The sequence below is a fragment of the Anolis carolinensis genome, chromosome 3 (genome assembly GCF_035594765.1).
Source record: "Anolis carolinensis isolate JA03-04 chromosome 3, rAnoCar3.1.pri, whole genome shotgun sequence".
NCBI lineage: Eukaryota > Metazoa > Chordata > Lepidosauria > Squamata > Dactyloidae > Anolis > Anolis carolinensis.
Genome location: NC_085843.1, coordinates 94,747,204 through 94,760,806, shown reverse-complemented (window position 1 = coordinate 94,760,806; position 13,603 = coordinate 94,747,204). Strand labels below are relative to the sequence as shown.

The 13,603-nt window shown below is 37.5% G+C and overlaps 1 protein-coding gene across 12 annotated transcripts in view; it reads left to right on the top strand.

The window, feature by feature from the left end:
• pola1 (DNA polymerase alpha 1, catalytic subunit) overlaps positions 1-13,603 on the top strand; it is a 279,719-nt gene that overhangs the window by 168,178 nt on the left and 97,938 nt on the right. For all 12 annotated transcript variants that reach the window (XR_010004268.1, XR_010004265.1, XR_010004266.1 and 9 more), the window contains one exon: positions 9,061-9,177. Coding sequence is in view for 6 of the 12 variants with exons in the window: in XM_008107337.3 (XP_008105544.2) it covers positions 9,061-9,177 (117 nt within the window). In the remaining 6 variants the exon portion in view is untranslated. The remainder of the gene's footprint in view (positions 1-9,060; positions 9,178-13,603) is intronic.

The following is a 13,603-nucleotide window of genomic DNA, read 5'->3' as shown; positions in this document are numbered from 1 at the left end:
TCTCTTCCAATTTGTTCTCTGATACCAAGTACAAATCTTTCTGAACAATTCTTTTTTCTTTTCAAAGGCATTTTCTACAGTATTTTTGGAGGGGGGGGTTGTCTTCTTTTAAAACCTGATTTCTTACTAATTTTCTTACTAATTATACCTTGCTATAGATTTTGCTACCAGTACATACATACATCTTGACTCCCATTACTCTTAATTTGATTTTATTTAAAGTTAAGTTATTATTCACATATGCAGCCCTATATTGTAGTTCTCATTGGTTCTTTATAACTTTCAGGTTTGGGAGCTGTAATTTTTTTCAGTTGATCAAGGTACATCTATTCAGCTCACTTCCTAAATGTAAATATCTCATTCCTGATGCTGATGATATAATGCAGAGGCTCCAGAAAGGTACTTCTGCTGGGTGGCAGAACACTCTCACATAAAAAATTTATGGGAATTGTGTGCTAACTTCAAGAAAGGAACAATCTCCTTAGGAGTCCCCATAAACCCTTGGGAGCTAGGAGACCTGCTGGATCCATATTGGCTTTGGCACAAAGAGCTCCAAAGGAAGGAGAAGAAAACTTCTGGCATGCGAGCGGTTGGACTAAAATCAGTATCTTATAGATTTTGGGACTATGCATTTGGCATGACGTGGTAAAATAAATTCCTTGTGAATATTTGTTGCTCCACAAAACACTTTAGGATACTGCACAGTACATACTGGTTGTATTTCTAATTAGCTTAGTATGTTTCAAGAGGTTTCATATATATTATAGGCTAATGCAGTATAATTTGGAAAATTGGAAATAGACAAAAAAAATGAGTTAGTAATCATCCACCGATTACTTCAAAATAATTTGCTTAACTTTAACCAATTGATCAAATTGGATCAATTAGTATTTGCCTCACTTTTAAAATACTTCATTTATTGATTCTCTGAGCTGTTGACTGCCTACAGTAGACATTACAATAGATTTACAGGATTTCCCAATACAAAAACAGCAATTGGTGCCAGCTTGTCTGATGCTTTTTATTTATATTTTATCAATAATGTCTATGCAATATAAGGAAACATGTTAACAGTTTAGATGGAGAAATATAGATAATATGTGGCTGTGGTCTACAACAGAGAAATTGTCCAGGAGTGCACTCCTAAATTAGCAATTCATTTTCAGTAACTAGTTTTCTGGGAGCTGCTGATTAAAAAAAAATTAGGTTTAGAGTCAATGAGATATTCATTGAAAAATAATAGCAAAATGTGCTGCAGGATGTCCCACAGAAACAAAGTTTTTGCCGTTTCATAAACTTTTTCCATGATAGAACCAATTAGTAAATGACATACATAACCCAGGAACAAAAATCATGTTACATAGTGTAATAGAACTCAAACAAAAATAAATGCTATTATAACATGTAGGAGATTAAAATGCAATTTAAAATATAAATAAAAAACTAGCATCCAACTGGCTACAATTATTAAAACAGCCACTCCACCTAAATGCCAAACCCCTTTTGAAGTAAAAAGGTATGTCTGCAGGACTAGAGAGCCTGTCTCATGTCTTGCGGCAGAATACTCCAGAATATGAGAGTGGGATCAATTCCTTTGTATGCTGATGGCAGGACAGAGGGAAACTGAGGCAGGACTGAGGGCCTTTCTCAATGCACTTAACACTGAGGCACACTTATATAAGAGAATATGGTCTTTTAATTAGCATGGTCCAAAGCGAAATAGCAGTTTATCGTTCATAAACAGATCTTTTAATTGTACCCAGGAACACCATGATAATCAGTAAACACCAAGGAAATCACATGCACTCTGTAACTGACCTCAATTAACAGTCTGGCTATAATATTAGGGACAAGTTGAAGTTTCCAAATATTTTTCAAAGACAGTTGTTTGAGAGTATGCTACATCATTTCATCTGTGATGTAACTATGGAAGTTGTTTTGATTTAAATAAGTAAAAATAATCTTCAGTGTGTGCATTTATGAGATAAGTTAATACAGAATGATGAGGAGTTATTAATATTTGTATTTATATTAATATTATTGCTACTATTATTAGGTTAGGCTAGGCTATATAAGTGGCTTCAGGGTCAGCTTTTCCCTAATGTTGTTCAGGACATCAGCCTATAGTGGAAATACTGTAGTGCTTTTAAAGCTACTTATGTCAGAGATGAGTACTGGGAAGAAGATGATTTCCGCCAGTAACTACAGGCTTTCAACAAAGGGCTTGATTGCCAGTTCCACACTGGAGCATTTTACTATAATATAGTGGTGATGGGTGAGGGGGCAGGCAGCACTGGAAACTAAAATTAGGGAAGGGTGTTCTTTTGAAAACATCCACATATATTAATGTCATCGTTCTTTAACTTTATGGACTATATTCTCCCCTCCCTACGTACTCACTATGTCCTGGAAGAAACTTGAGAAGGCCATTTTCTTTTCTGCCCTCTCTTCTTCTTCCTCACCTGACACTCTAATGTTCTGTATCTCAACTCTTCTTAGCCATCAGCTATGCAGTCTGTGAGATTTCTGGTTCTTTCATACCAGGACTAAACAATTTGTGATGTTACAGATATTTCTGTAACCCCTTATTCCTCATTATTCACAGTGCTAGCTAAGGCTGATAGACGCTGCTGTCTAAATAACATCTGAAGAGTTAAAGTTGCTCACTTATTTTCCTTAGATTGTAATGGTTTTGATGGTTTTGTATATCTAGGTAATATTCTTTGGCAGATGAGAAAGAAACTGTTCCTTTTTTATGTTGAGATCCCATTTTTGGCTACACTAATAAGACTTTGAACCACTTTCTGTTTGCTGGTAGACATAGCTTTAAATAAAACATGTATATTTATGTCCCATCAAGGTTATTTCTGTTCAGGGTTCCAATCACTGTGACCTAGGATACAGTCAACCCTTTTTATTGACGGATTTCTATCCATGGATTCATTTATCCACAGCACAAAAATATTCCAAAAATAAAAATCCCAAAAACAAACCTTAATTTTTGCCACTTTAAATAAGGGATACCATTGTACTACTACACAGTATATAAAGGGACTGGAGTATTCACAGATTTTGGTATCCAGCAAAGGGGGGGGGGGGGTCCTAGAACCAAATTCCAGTGAATACCAAGGGCTCACTGTACTTTATTCTATTCTCATACCCTGGTGTACTGTTTTCCTTTTGCAATAGAGAGTCAGTAGTCTGTGACTATGAAATATGTTTAACCTTAATGTATTTTGGGAAGTTGTCCCTAATGTGTTTTTAAAGATACAGTATTGTTAGCAGCTAGTCTAGTAAAAAAATTATGCCACTGTAATCTATTTGATTGCTATATTTTTACCACTTGATATTTGGACATGCAACATAAAAATTGTGGATTTCAGTTTAAATTTGGTATGAGTGTCTTTATTTGACCAGTGTTATAATCCATATTGGATATGCAGGCACACTTCACTAGAATGGGTTGTGTGTAAGTGTTGTGTATGTGGAGCTTTGTGTAAATGCAAGCCTGTCTTGTCGAGCATATTCATGTGATTCCACTGGGGGAAAATATAAATAGGTATTGTCTCCCCCCCCCTCCAGTTCCCTTATATCTGAAACACTATTAATGCTTCATCACAGTACATGACGGTTCAGGTTTTTGCCATGTGCAAATGGAAGTGTGTTTAATATCCGTGCAGTCATGAAACTCCATACCCATACTCACTCAGAAACTGTACCATTTCATCATGCGCCAACAGACATTACTCTTTTCTTGTCCCAAGTGCTCTAATAACTCTTGGGATATTGTCTTAAGTTTTCCTATCAGTATGTATAGTAAGCATAGTGGAAAAGCGTAAAACACAAAATCAGAATGGTTTGATATCAGTGGAATATCCAGTATGTAAAAACCAAAGATATTCCCCATAAAATAAAAAATGCTGATGCACAGCCCGCAGATGGCAGCAGTAAATAATCCTTCAAGAGAGCCCCCTGGGGGAAAATGGCAAGGTGTTGTGCCATTAAAGTGAATAACAAGGCTCAAAGCTAGGTAGTGCATGGCAAACAGGATTATATGACAAAGCCCAATGCCAGTGGGGTAAACAAGGCAAAACCTAAGGAGGGTGCCAAGAAAATAGGGTTCTGTTAACAGTCTCCATGCTCATATAGTGGAGTAGTCTCTTCCAAGGGCAGCATCCATAAGGACACCTGGTTTGTGCATGTGGTAAACTCTATGTATATGAGCATAGAATACAATAAAGGAAATAACTTCTCTATATAGCATCAGGGGAGCATAACAAAGAATTAGGACTAGATGCTTGAAATGAAAATGGAAGAAGGAGAGTTGTTATTACTAAGTACAGCTATTCGATAGGCTGCACACCTACCAGAAATTAAAATGGGGAAAGGAGTAGCAGACAGGAGAGAAGGAAAGAGAGATCAGTCCATAGCCATATGGTCGTTATACACATCACCAAGCACTTCTCACAGCAGTTGAACACTGAGTAGAAGAACTGTGTCTGAAGAAAGAAATCAGACTGTCCCAAACAAGTTGATTCATTGAATTTGTTTCAGTGTAAAAAAAAAAATCTTAGGGAAACTGCTGGAAATCAGAGTAGGCCGTCATGGACTAGACCAATCAGTGTAAGGACAATTTCAATGTTTATGTGCCATATGCCATTTAACTGCTTAGTACAACCAGAAGCCATGTCAGTGTACTATCATTGTTGTAGAGCAGGGGTCCCCAAACTTTTTAAGTGAAGGGCCGGTTCATGGCCCCTCAGACTGTTGAGGGGCCGAATTATTATTTGAAAAAAAAATACAAACAAATTCCTATGCACACTGCACGTGTCTTATTTGTAGTGCAAAAAAAACCCAACAACAATTATTTATTTATTCATTTATTTATTTACAACATTGATACCCCACCCTCTCTCACCCCGAAGGGGACTAAGAGCGGCTTACAAGTTGTATGTACATACAATATATTATATTATTAGCATAGCACAATATTAGCATTATATATTACTATATTGTACTATACCACTGTACTGTAATATTATTAGTAATATTACATTTAATATATAATATGCAATTAATATTATATTACACAATATTATTATATTGTATTATTATTATTATTAGCCACCCTGAGTCCCCTATTGGGTAGAAATACTGTAATAAATAAATAAATAAATATTATATTATATTATATTATATTGTATTATATTATAACATTATTATCAATATTATATGTATACACAATATATTATATTATTCGGATTGCACAGTATTAGTAAATTAAAGAACAATACAATATTTAAAAATAAAAACAATTTTAACCAACATACTGTGTAAAATCAGGATTTCAATGGGAAGTGTGGGCCTGCTTCTGGCCAATGAGATAGTCTAAGTAGGATTGTTGTTGTTGTGTCTTCAAGTCATTTTGGACTTTGGGCAAGCCTAAGTCTAAAACTGAGGGCGGGGGCCAGGTCAATGACCTTGGAGGGCCGCATCCGGCCCCCGGGCCTTAGTTTGGGGACCCCTGTTGTAGAGTGTAAGAATACAAGTTTTTGTTGGCCCTAGGAAATCTTTGGTTTTTTACAAAAGACTACTAATGTTGCTTTTGGGGTATTCCTTTTAATAGCCTGGGCCTGCGGGTTTGCCTATAATGATAATATAAAATACATTTGTCATTTAGGAGCCACTGCGTCTGTCATTTTGGACTTCAAGAAAGTCTAGATATGTGCCTCAAGCTAATAATAATAATAATAATCATCATAATCATCATCATCATCATCATCATCATCATCATCATTTATTTATAACTCCCCCTACCTCCCCAAGAGGACTCATTCTTAGGTGCCAGGCTGTAGCCCTCTTACAAGCCCTTTCATCATTGTCTCAGTGTCCTGTTGCTACATATCCACATATCAAAACCTTTCTTGGAGAATCACCCGCTTCACAGTACTTCTTTCAGACCACTCTCCCTCAAGTTCCTTTTCCTTGTGGCTATCATCTCAATCACACAAGTGTCAGGGTTGGTAGGCTTCTTTTTTCATTCTGAACTTTTGAAAATGAGTTTGTCACATTGACCTTTCCAACTTTTTGCTCCAAGGTCAACCCCATTTTCCACTTTTCAGTCTGTTTCCCTGCTTCTCTTTTGTCCATAGGTCATGTCCAGTATGCTTCAGACTTGCTTAAGGGCAGTATTATTTAAATGTTGATTTCAGATAACACACTCAAAATAAGGTGTTTTTTTAAACTCTGAAATAATTAGTTATAGTTTGATTATTAAGCTGTAAGTATTCTTATAAAGCATAAACCTCTTCTAACGATAAAGTATATACCATATTCCATCCCATAATAGTTGCCATCTCATAATTGCATGCCTTTTTTTGGGCACCGGTCTTGACATTTTGGGATTCCTCGCATAATAGCCGCATCCTTAGTCCATGGGTGTGACTATTATGCAAGGGGCAGCACCCTCCCAATCGACTCTTCTCTTTGAGCTCCAAAGGGCCATCTTAGCTCTCACTGGGAGGCACACAGCGTTTCCCTCAATTGGCAGATGAGGAAAGCCCCATACCTGCAAAAAATTCCTCACATAATAGTTGTCACCTCATTATTGTGCAATGAAATATGGTACTTGTGTTCCTTTGTTAATGAATTGCTTGGATCTTTAGTGTGCTTTCGTACATTTCAGTACCACTAGTCTTCTTTAAACTTTGCATATTCTGTATCAGTCCAGGAGCAAAACAGGTTTGTTAAATTGAATTGCAAAATTCTTTGGTTATGGTAGTTATAATCAAGGAAGTAAAATATTGGCTTTGTATGGCTCTCAGATGCAATAGATATTAATTGTGGAAGGGTTAACATAATGCACTCCAAAACGTTCATTTGAAGCAGTGCATATGTTGTGTTTGATAAGTTTTATTTAAAGTAAATCAAGTCCAGAAGCTTAATTATAAAATCAAAACAAGAGAGCCCTACATATTACTGATATGGAGTGTTGTTTTTGAAAAATAGCACTTATCAGAGATTTATCTACATGTTCAATTTCCGTGCATAATAACACCAGTTATTGTTATCTTTATAAATAGAGATTAACTGATAGGAAGTACAAATAAGTGCAAATAAGAACTGAATGAAAAGGTGACAAAGAAGAAAAGACCACTTCAATGTTAATTATAATTGCTATGAAGTCAGAACAAATTACATTATTTTCTGCATGAATCGAAAGGATACCTGATGTCTGCATGAAATATATAGTTAGGCATTGCTTTATCTGTAGGTGACTTATCTCCTCTGCCTGCTTGCATTTTAACACCCTGTGATAAGTGATGAAGTTATACTTTATGTACAATACTATGTTTCTGCAGCATACAGCTACCAATTAGAAGGAAATGTGTCAAAGTAACAATTTACGCTTTATTATAATGTTCATAAGTGAATGGCAGAAAGCAAGGAAAACTGTTTTCTGATATCAACAACTATTACAGGCCTTGCATTTGGGAGACTAACATTATTAAATGTATGATACTTAGTTATCATTCTACAAGCAAACTTGAGCACATGCTTTCAGCCTTTTGTGTTTTGTTTTGAGATTTTTAAAATGTCGACACAACTCTCAATTCTCCATTTTCAGAAATAGAAAATGATTACCTTGCAATTATTATTAGGAGTACAATAGAAGTTGCATTTGAAAGACAGAAAAAAAGGAACTTCCAAGACAAACATTGGAAGATTTTTCATGTTATTATTACCATAGAAGCATTATCAATCTATCACAATGAAACCAGTTGGCTGGGTCATCTCTGTATCAGAAAAAAGGCCTTCAAGAAAATAATAACCAACAAATAAGGGATCACTTTACAATAATTTTTTATTCTTACAGCAAACAATATTTGTATCAACCTAAACAATAATGAACATCTGTAATATTACTTGTTTGTGAAGGACCTAAGCATTTTCTCAGACATATGGCTCCCTAGAGTCTAGACAAGGGTCAGTCAAGGTGTGGACCAGGGACCACATGCAGCCCCACCCGAACTGTTTGTGTGTGTGTGTGTCCCAGAACAATAATCATGTTTGTGCTCCAGGGTTGCCTTTAAACTGCTCTCTAGGAAGGGCATTTCCCCCCTATTTGGAAACTACTTGGATCCCTGCTAGGGCAGGCAAGAAAAAAGATGTGGATTGCAGTCCACAATGGCTTATGCAAGATAAAACATGTTAGTCTTTTTTAAAATACTGCAAAACTCTTCATTGTTTTTGTTCAGCACTCTTAACACAGCTGACCCTCTGGAAAAGCATTGTCCTTGTCATAAAAGGACAAGGCGCTCTGATTCCCCTGCAAGGATGAGAGAAGAGCTAGCTAGAAATAGAGTAAATAAATAAATAAAAGAGACAAATTAATTATGGTTGGGGATATGCGTGTTCTATAGATATAGAAAGACATTTGGAACAATATGGGTAGTAGCATTTGAGGAGGGGGAATAATTAAAAACCATCTAGTTTTTTCCCCAATTTGATCCTCTATTGGATCAAAGATCTCTTCATAGAACAAGCCCTTCTATTCATGTTGCATCCAATCTACTATATCTATCAACTATCTGTTTAATGAAGTAGACTCTTGGTTATGCACAATGGGTTTTTAGGTTTTAGGTTCTAGCATATACACTTGTTTTTTGTGAAGTAGTGTGACTACTTGCAGTAGAGACTATGTGCCAATTGGGAGCATGGCAAATTATATTTAAACTTCTAGAGTAATGATGGAGAAGAGAAGCATTTACTCATAGAAAGTAATTGTAATATAATTGTATATAATGTTTATTACATTTCGGCAATGAGCATATGTGCACATAGCACTAGTTTTTATACAGATACACTTAGCATTCATAACATCTATTTTATTATCTTTTGGCATTTATTGTTATTTCACTATTCATTTTACTATTGCTCTGGTATCATTCATCTCAAGCTATCTATGTAATAAAAGCATTGTTGAAATGGCGGCACCTATCATGTAATTTTGAATGCTAAGTTCAAAAACATTTAATTTTTTTATTATTTCCCTTTTAGAGTTGGCTGAGGTGTGAAGAACAGACATGCCAATATCGCACACGTCGGCTCCCCCTACGTTTTTCCCGGAATGGTCCTTTATGTCCTGTCTGTAGGAAGGCAGTTGTTAAACGAGAGGTAAGAATGAAAGGCAAATGCAGAAATATTCCATTCTAATTTGGAAGTGCCATAAGGTATAGATAACTTCCTCAATTATTTTTAACAAAACTAATCCCCATTACTATTCTGTGCTTCTGTCCAGTATTAATGGGAAAGAGAAAACATACACAAAGAGGTGGGAATGTCAAACATATTTTATACACTATTCTGATAGAACTGGAGAATGGTATGTTCTCAATGGCTTTTTAATTTAAACCACAAGTGGGTATGCTTCAGAGCCTTTGAGGCCATAATGCTTAGATTGCTCTGGAGAAACATACTGAATTCTCATGAGCAACCAGAAATGACAATATGGTCCTTCCAGACCATTTTTGGGCTGTCGGGGATCTTGGTTATTTTAAAAAAGAGCGCTTTACACAACGTTCAATATTTCTGAAGTCCTGTTATTTTGTTTAAGCCATTTTTATGGGGAAATGCCACAGCCTTCGGGAGTAACCATTGGGGCCCAAGAATCTTTAGAAGGGTCAGAGTATGAGAGTCCAGGTTTATGAAAGTTTGCATGCTTCCTTGCTTGCTTGACCTCTTCTTAATGACCACCATACCATGCTATCTATATCATATATACTGTTTCATTATGAAGGGCTCCAGCCTCAGTAATTTATTCCTGTAAGATTTTCATCCTTAATAATATCTATGGTGTCAGCCTTTTGACAGAATTTACTCATTATGCTGTACTTCTAAGCCAGTGGTTCTCAACCTGGGGTCCCCAGATGTTTTTGGCCTACAACTCCTAGTTTACCAGCTGCTGGGATTTTTGGGAGTTGAAGGCCAAAAACATCTGGGGATCCCAGGTTGAGAACCACTGTTCTAAGCCTAAAATATGTAGCTGCTACCAGCTAATGAGAGGACCAAGAACCGTTTTGCTCATTTCTCCTTACATAATTTACATAGTTTTTGGATGGGAATCTGTAAAGTGCACAAAAATATATGTACATATAAACACATCAGCTTAAATATCCTAATGGCACCAGATCCCATGTGATCTAGGAAGCTAAGTAGGACCAACCCTGGGTAGTACTTGAATAGAGACCACCAACTAATACTAGATTCTCTAGGCTACATTTCAGAAGAAGGGACTGGCAAACCCACCTCTTGAGTGTTTCTTGCCTAAGAAAATGCTATGAAATTCAAGAGGTCACCATAAGTCAACAAACATCTTAAAAGCCCATACGTGCATGCACACACGTTTGTTATTGGTGAGATGTATATTTATATGGTAAATTTTGCAATCCATACGTATAAGGTTATGTACACATACATTTAATTTTAGATATATTATATTTAAAACCCTCATGCATTTGCACATATAGTATTTCATTGATTCTAAGTGTCGTGATACAGCTGCCTCTTAAAGAACCACACACACAATAAAAGTTCTTAAATGTTTATTAGATGATGTTTTAAACTCAAAAACACTTAACTGCAGTGTTTCTGTTAAAAGGTAAAAGTCTTAGTTCAAAGGAAGTCAAAAAGCAAGAACAAAAGGATAATCCGGATTATCTGGCTGGATAATCCGAATGATCTGGCTTGATAATCCGCATCAAACATAACACAAACGCCACCAAAGCTGATGCCACGTAATGCTGTGGCTCAAAGAGCTAAAGAGGAGCTAAACCGCTCCCAAAAGGCAGCAAACAGAAGCGTAGTCAAAAGCCAGGCCGAGTTTCAAAGACCAAAGGAGGAAACTAAAGATGCCAAACCAGGAGCAAGGACAGACGTAGTCAGGAGTCGAACCGGGTTCAGTAGCCAGAAACGCCGAAGTAGAAACGCCAAAGCAGGAGCGCCAAAGCAGGGACACCAAGGCAAGCACCAAGCTGGAAATGCTGAAGCAGGCTCGCCAAAGCGAACGCCAAACTGGAAGTGCTGGAGCAGGAACGCTGAAACCAACGCCAAACTGGAAACACCGGAGCGGGAACGCTGAAGCCAACGCTAAACTGGAAACGCCGGAGCAGGAACGCCAAAGCAAACGCCAAACTGGAAACGCCAGAGCAGGAACGCAAAAGCAAACGCCAAACTGGAAACGCCGGAGCAGGAATGCCAAACTGGAAACGCCGTTGTCAGGAGCCAAACAGGAGTCAGAAGCCAGGAACACCGAAGCAGGATTCAATCCAGATTATCAGGAAGCTGTACAGCCAGGACCCAAGGAGAACAGGCAGCAACAAAGCAATGTCCTCAAAACGACACCTTGCCTTCTTCCAGGCAATAGCTCTTGAAACTCCACTTTTAACTTACTCATCTGAGTCCGATGCTGATGAGGCCTCCACCCTGTCCTCATCATCCACAGCTAATCTTGATCTCATTTGTGGACCTCGCCTCTCATCCCTCCAGTCCCTCCATCTTCGTTCAAGACTTAGATCTTCCCATGTCCCAGGAGTATGAGAGGCTTGCCAATCCCCTGATGCAGCCCCATGAGCTGGCTCATCATCCACATTTACTTGAGTCCAATCAACATTCTCCATCTCACTCCCAGACCCATCATTCCCAGAGAACCCCTCAAATGTCTCCTCATCCGTGGGAGCAGTGAGTATATCCTGGATCTTTTTCCTTTCTCTTTCCTCATCCAACTCCTGCTCTCGAGTAGACCTTTTAGTTCCTCTACTCTCTGTGAAACCATCATCCTCCAGCATGGACTCCTCATCACTAGAAAACCCATAAAAGGTCTCATCCTCTGAAGGAGCCATAAGTATTTCCCGGACCCGCTTTACAAGTAAAGCACCTGCTCTCTATTAGCCCTTTTTCTCCTTCCAGCTGTTTCACCCATAGAACCATTACTGTCCCTTGGCCCAACTACAACATTAAGGCACCATTCAGGTCCTGAGTTACAGACATCCTACACACATACGACTTCTAGTTACAAATGGAGGTGAAATAATAATAATAATAATAATAATAATAATAATAATAAACTTTATTTATACCCCGCCACCATCTCCCCAACGGGGACTCGGGGCAGCTTACATGGGGCCACGCCCAGAACAATACAATATAACAGAATATAAAAAGAACAACAAATCATAACACATTGAACAATACAATAAATGATAATATACATTACAACGCAAAATCAGAAGAACAATAAAAACAAGGGCGGGCCACATGAACACTAAGTTAAAATTCGGGGTGAGAAAAGAAATAAGAATAAAAACCACAAAGAACAGGGTCATAAAATAGTGGTGCAACCTGGAGGATAGATATTGGAGGAGAGCAACAGAGAGGATGTATGTAGTAATTACTCTCCAAAAGCACAACGGAAGAGCCACATTTTCAGGTCTTTCTTAAAGGCTGCTAATGTGGGGGCTTGCCTAATCTCAACGGGCAGGAAGTGAGAGGAAATCTCTCCTAGGAAGAGAAAATCATTCCAATGTTATCATGGAAAAAAGTTGTCTCAACTGAAGCTTTCTCACCAATCCTTGTTTCCACGACAACCCAAAATGTTCAAAATCCAATAGTCACAGGGACAGAAAGTGAGGTGAAATCTTCTGAACAGGGGCATAGACAGCAAATCAAACATTTTAGCAGTGTTAACCCTTTCCTATTCTACCAAAAACTTTTTTTAAATGGCTAGAATTACACTAAAAATATGTACCTATTCTGACTTGTGTACAAATTCAACTTAAGAGCATACCTACAGAACCTATCTTGTTCTTGATTCGAGGACTGCTTGTATATATAAAAAAGCTCACATATATGTTTACATATTTTTTTTCTTATTTGTGGATAGGTAGACATGTGTAAATGAATATGTGGATTATATGTGGAGATATGGTCATACAATGCAAGTACAGTACAAGATTGTGCTTTTATGTATGTATCAATTTTAATCTAATTGTATTTTAAGCTTCTGTTTTTATGCTCAAGGCACTATACAAGTGCCGTTTGTAAGCCGCCTTGAGTCCCCCTTGGGCTAGAGAAAAGACGGAATAGAAATAAGTTAAATAAATAAATAAGATCAAACAGAATGGTAGAATTCCAGTGAAATTCAGGGGAAGGGAGTGTTCCAGAGCCTATTTTCAGTTGGTGCAGATGCGTGGAGACAGACAAAAATATCTAAAATATCCTGCCAACAAAATGTTGGATTTCTTTGCTTTTCAACAATTTCAGTAAATGTATTGCTGAAAGCAAATCGATAAATTTGACACCTTGGATTGTAGTTGGACACAATAAAATGAGCTTTTCAAACTTAGCAGGAAGGTTTGAGGACTTTACTTCTAAATCACTATTATTGTATAGTTAATTTGGGACTTCAGATGGCTTTGCATTTGCTGATAGCACACAGGAATACCTTCATTAACAAAGCCGCTGACAATGAAGCCACCTTTTTATTAAAGCCTTTTACATGCATCCAGACCCCTGCCTTCATCCTCTGGCAACATTGGTATTGGGA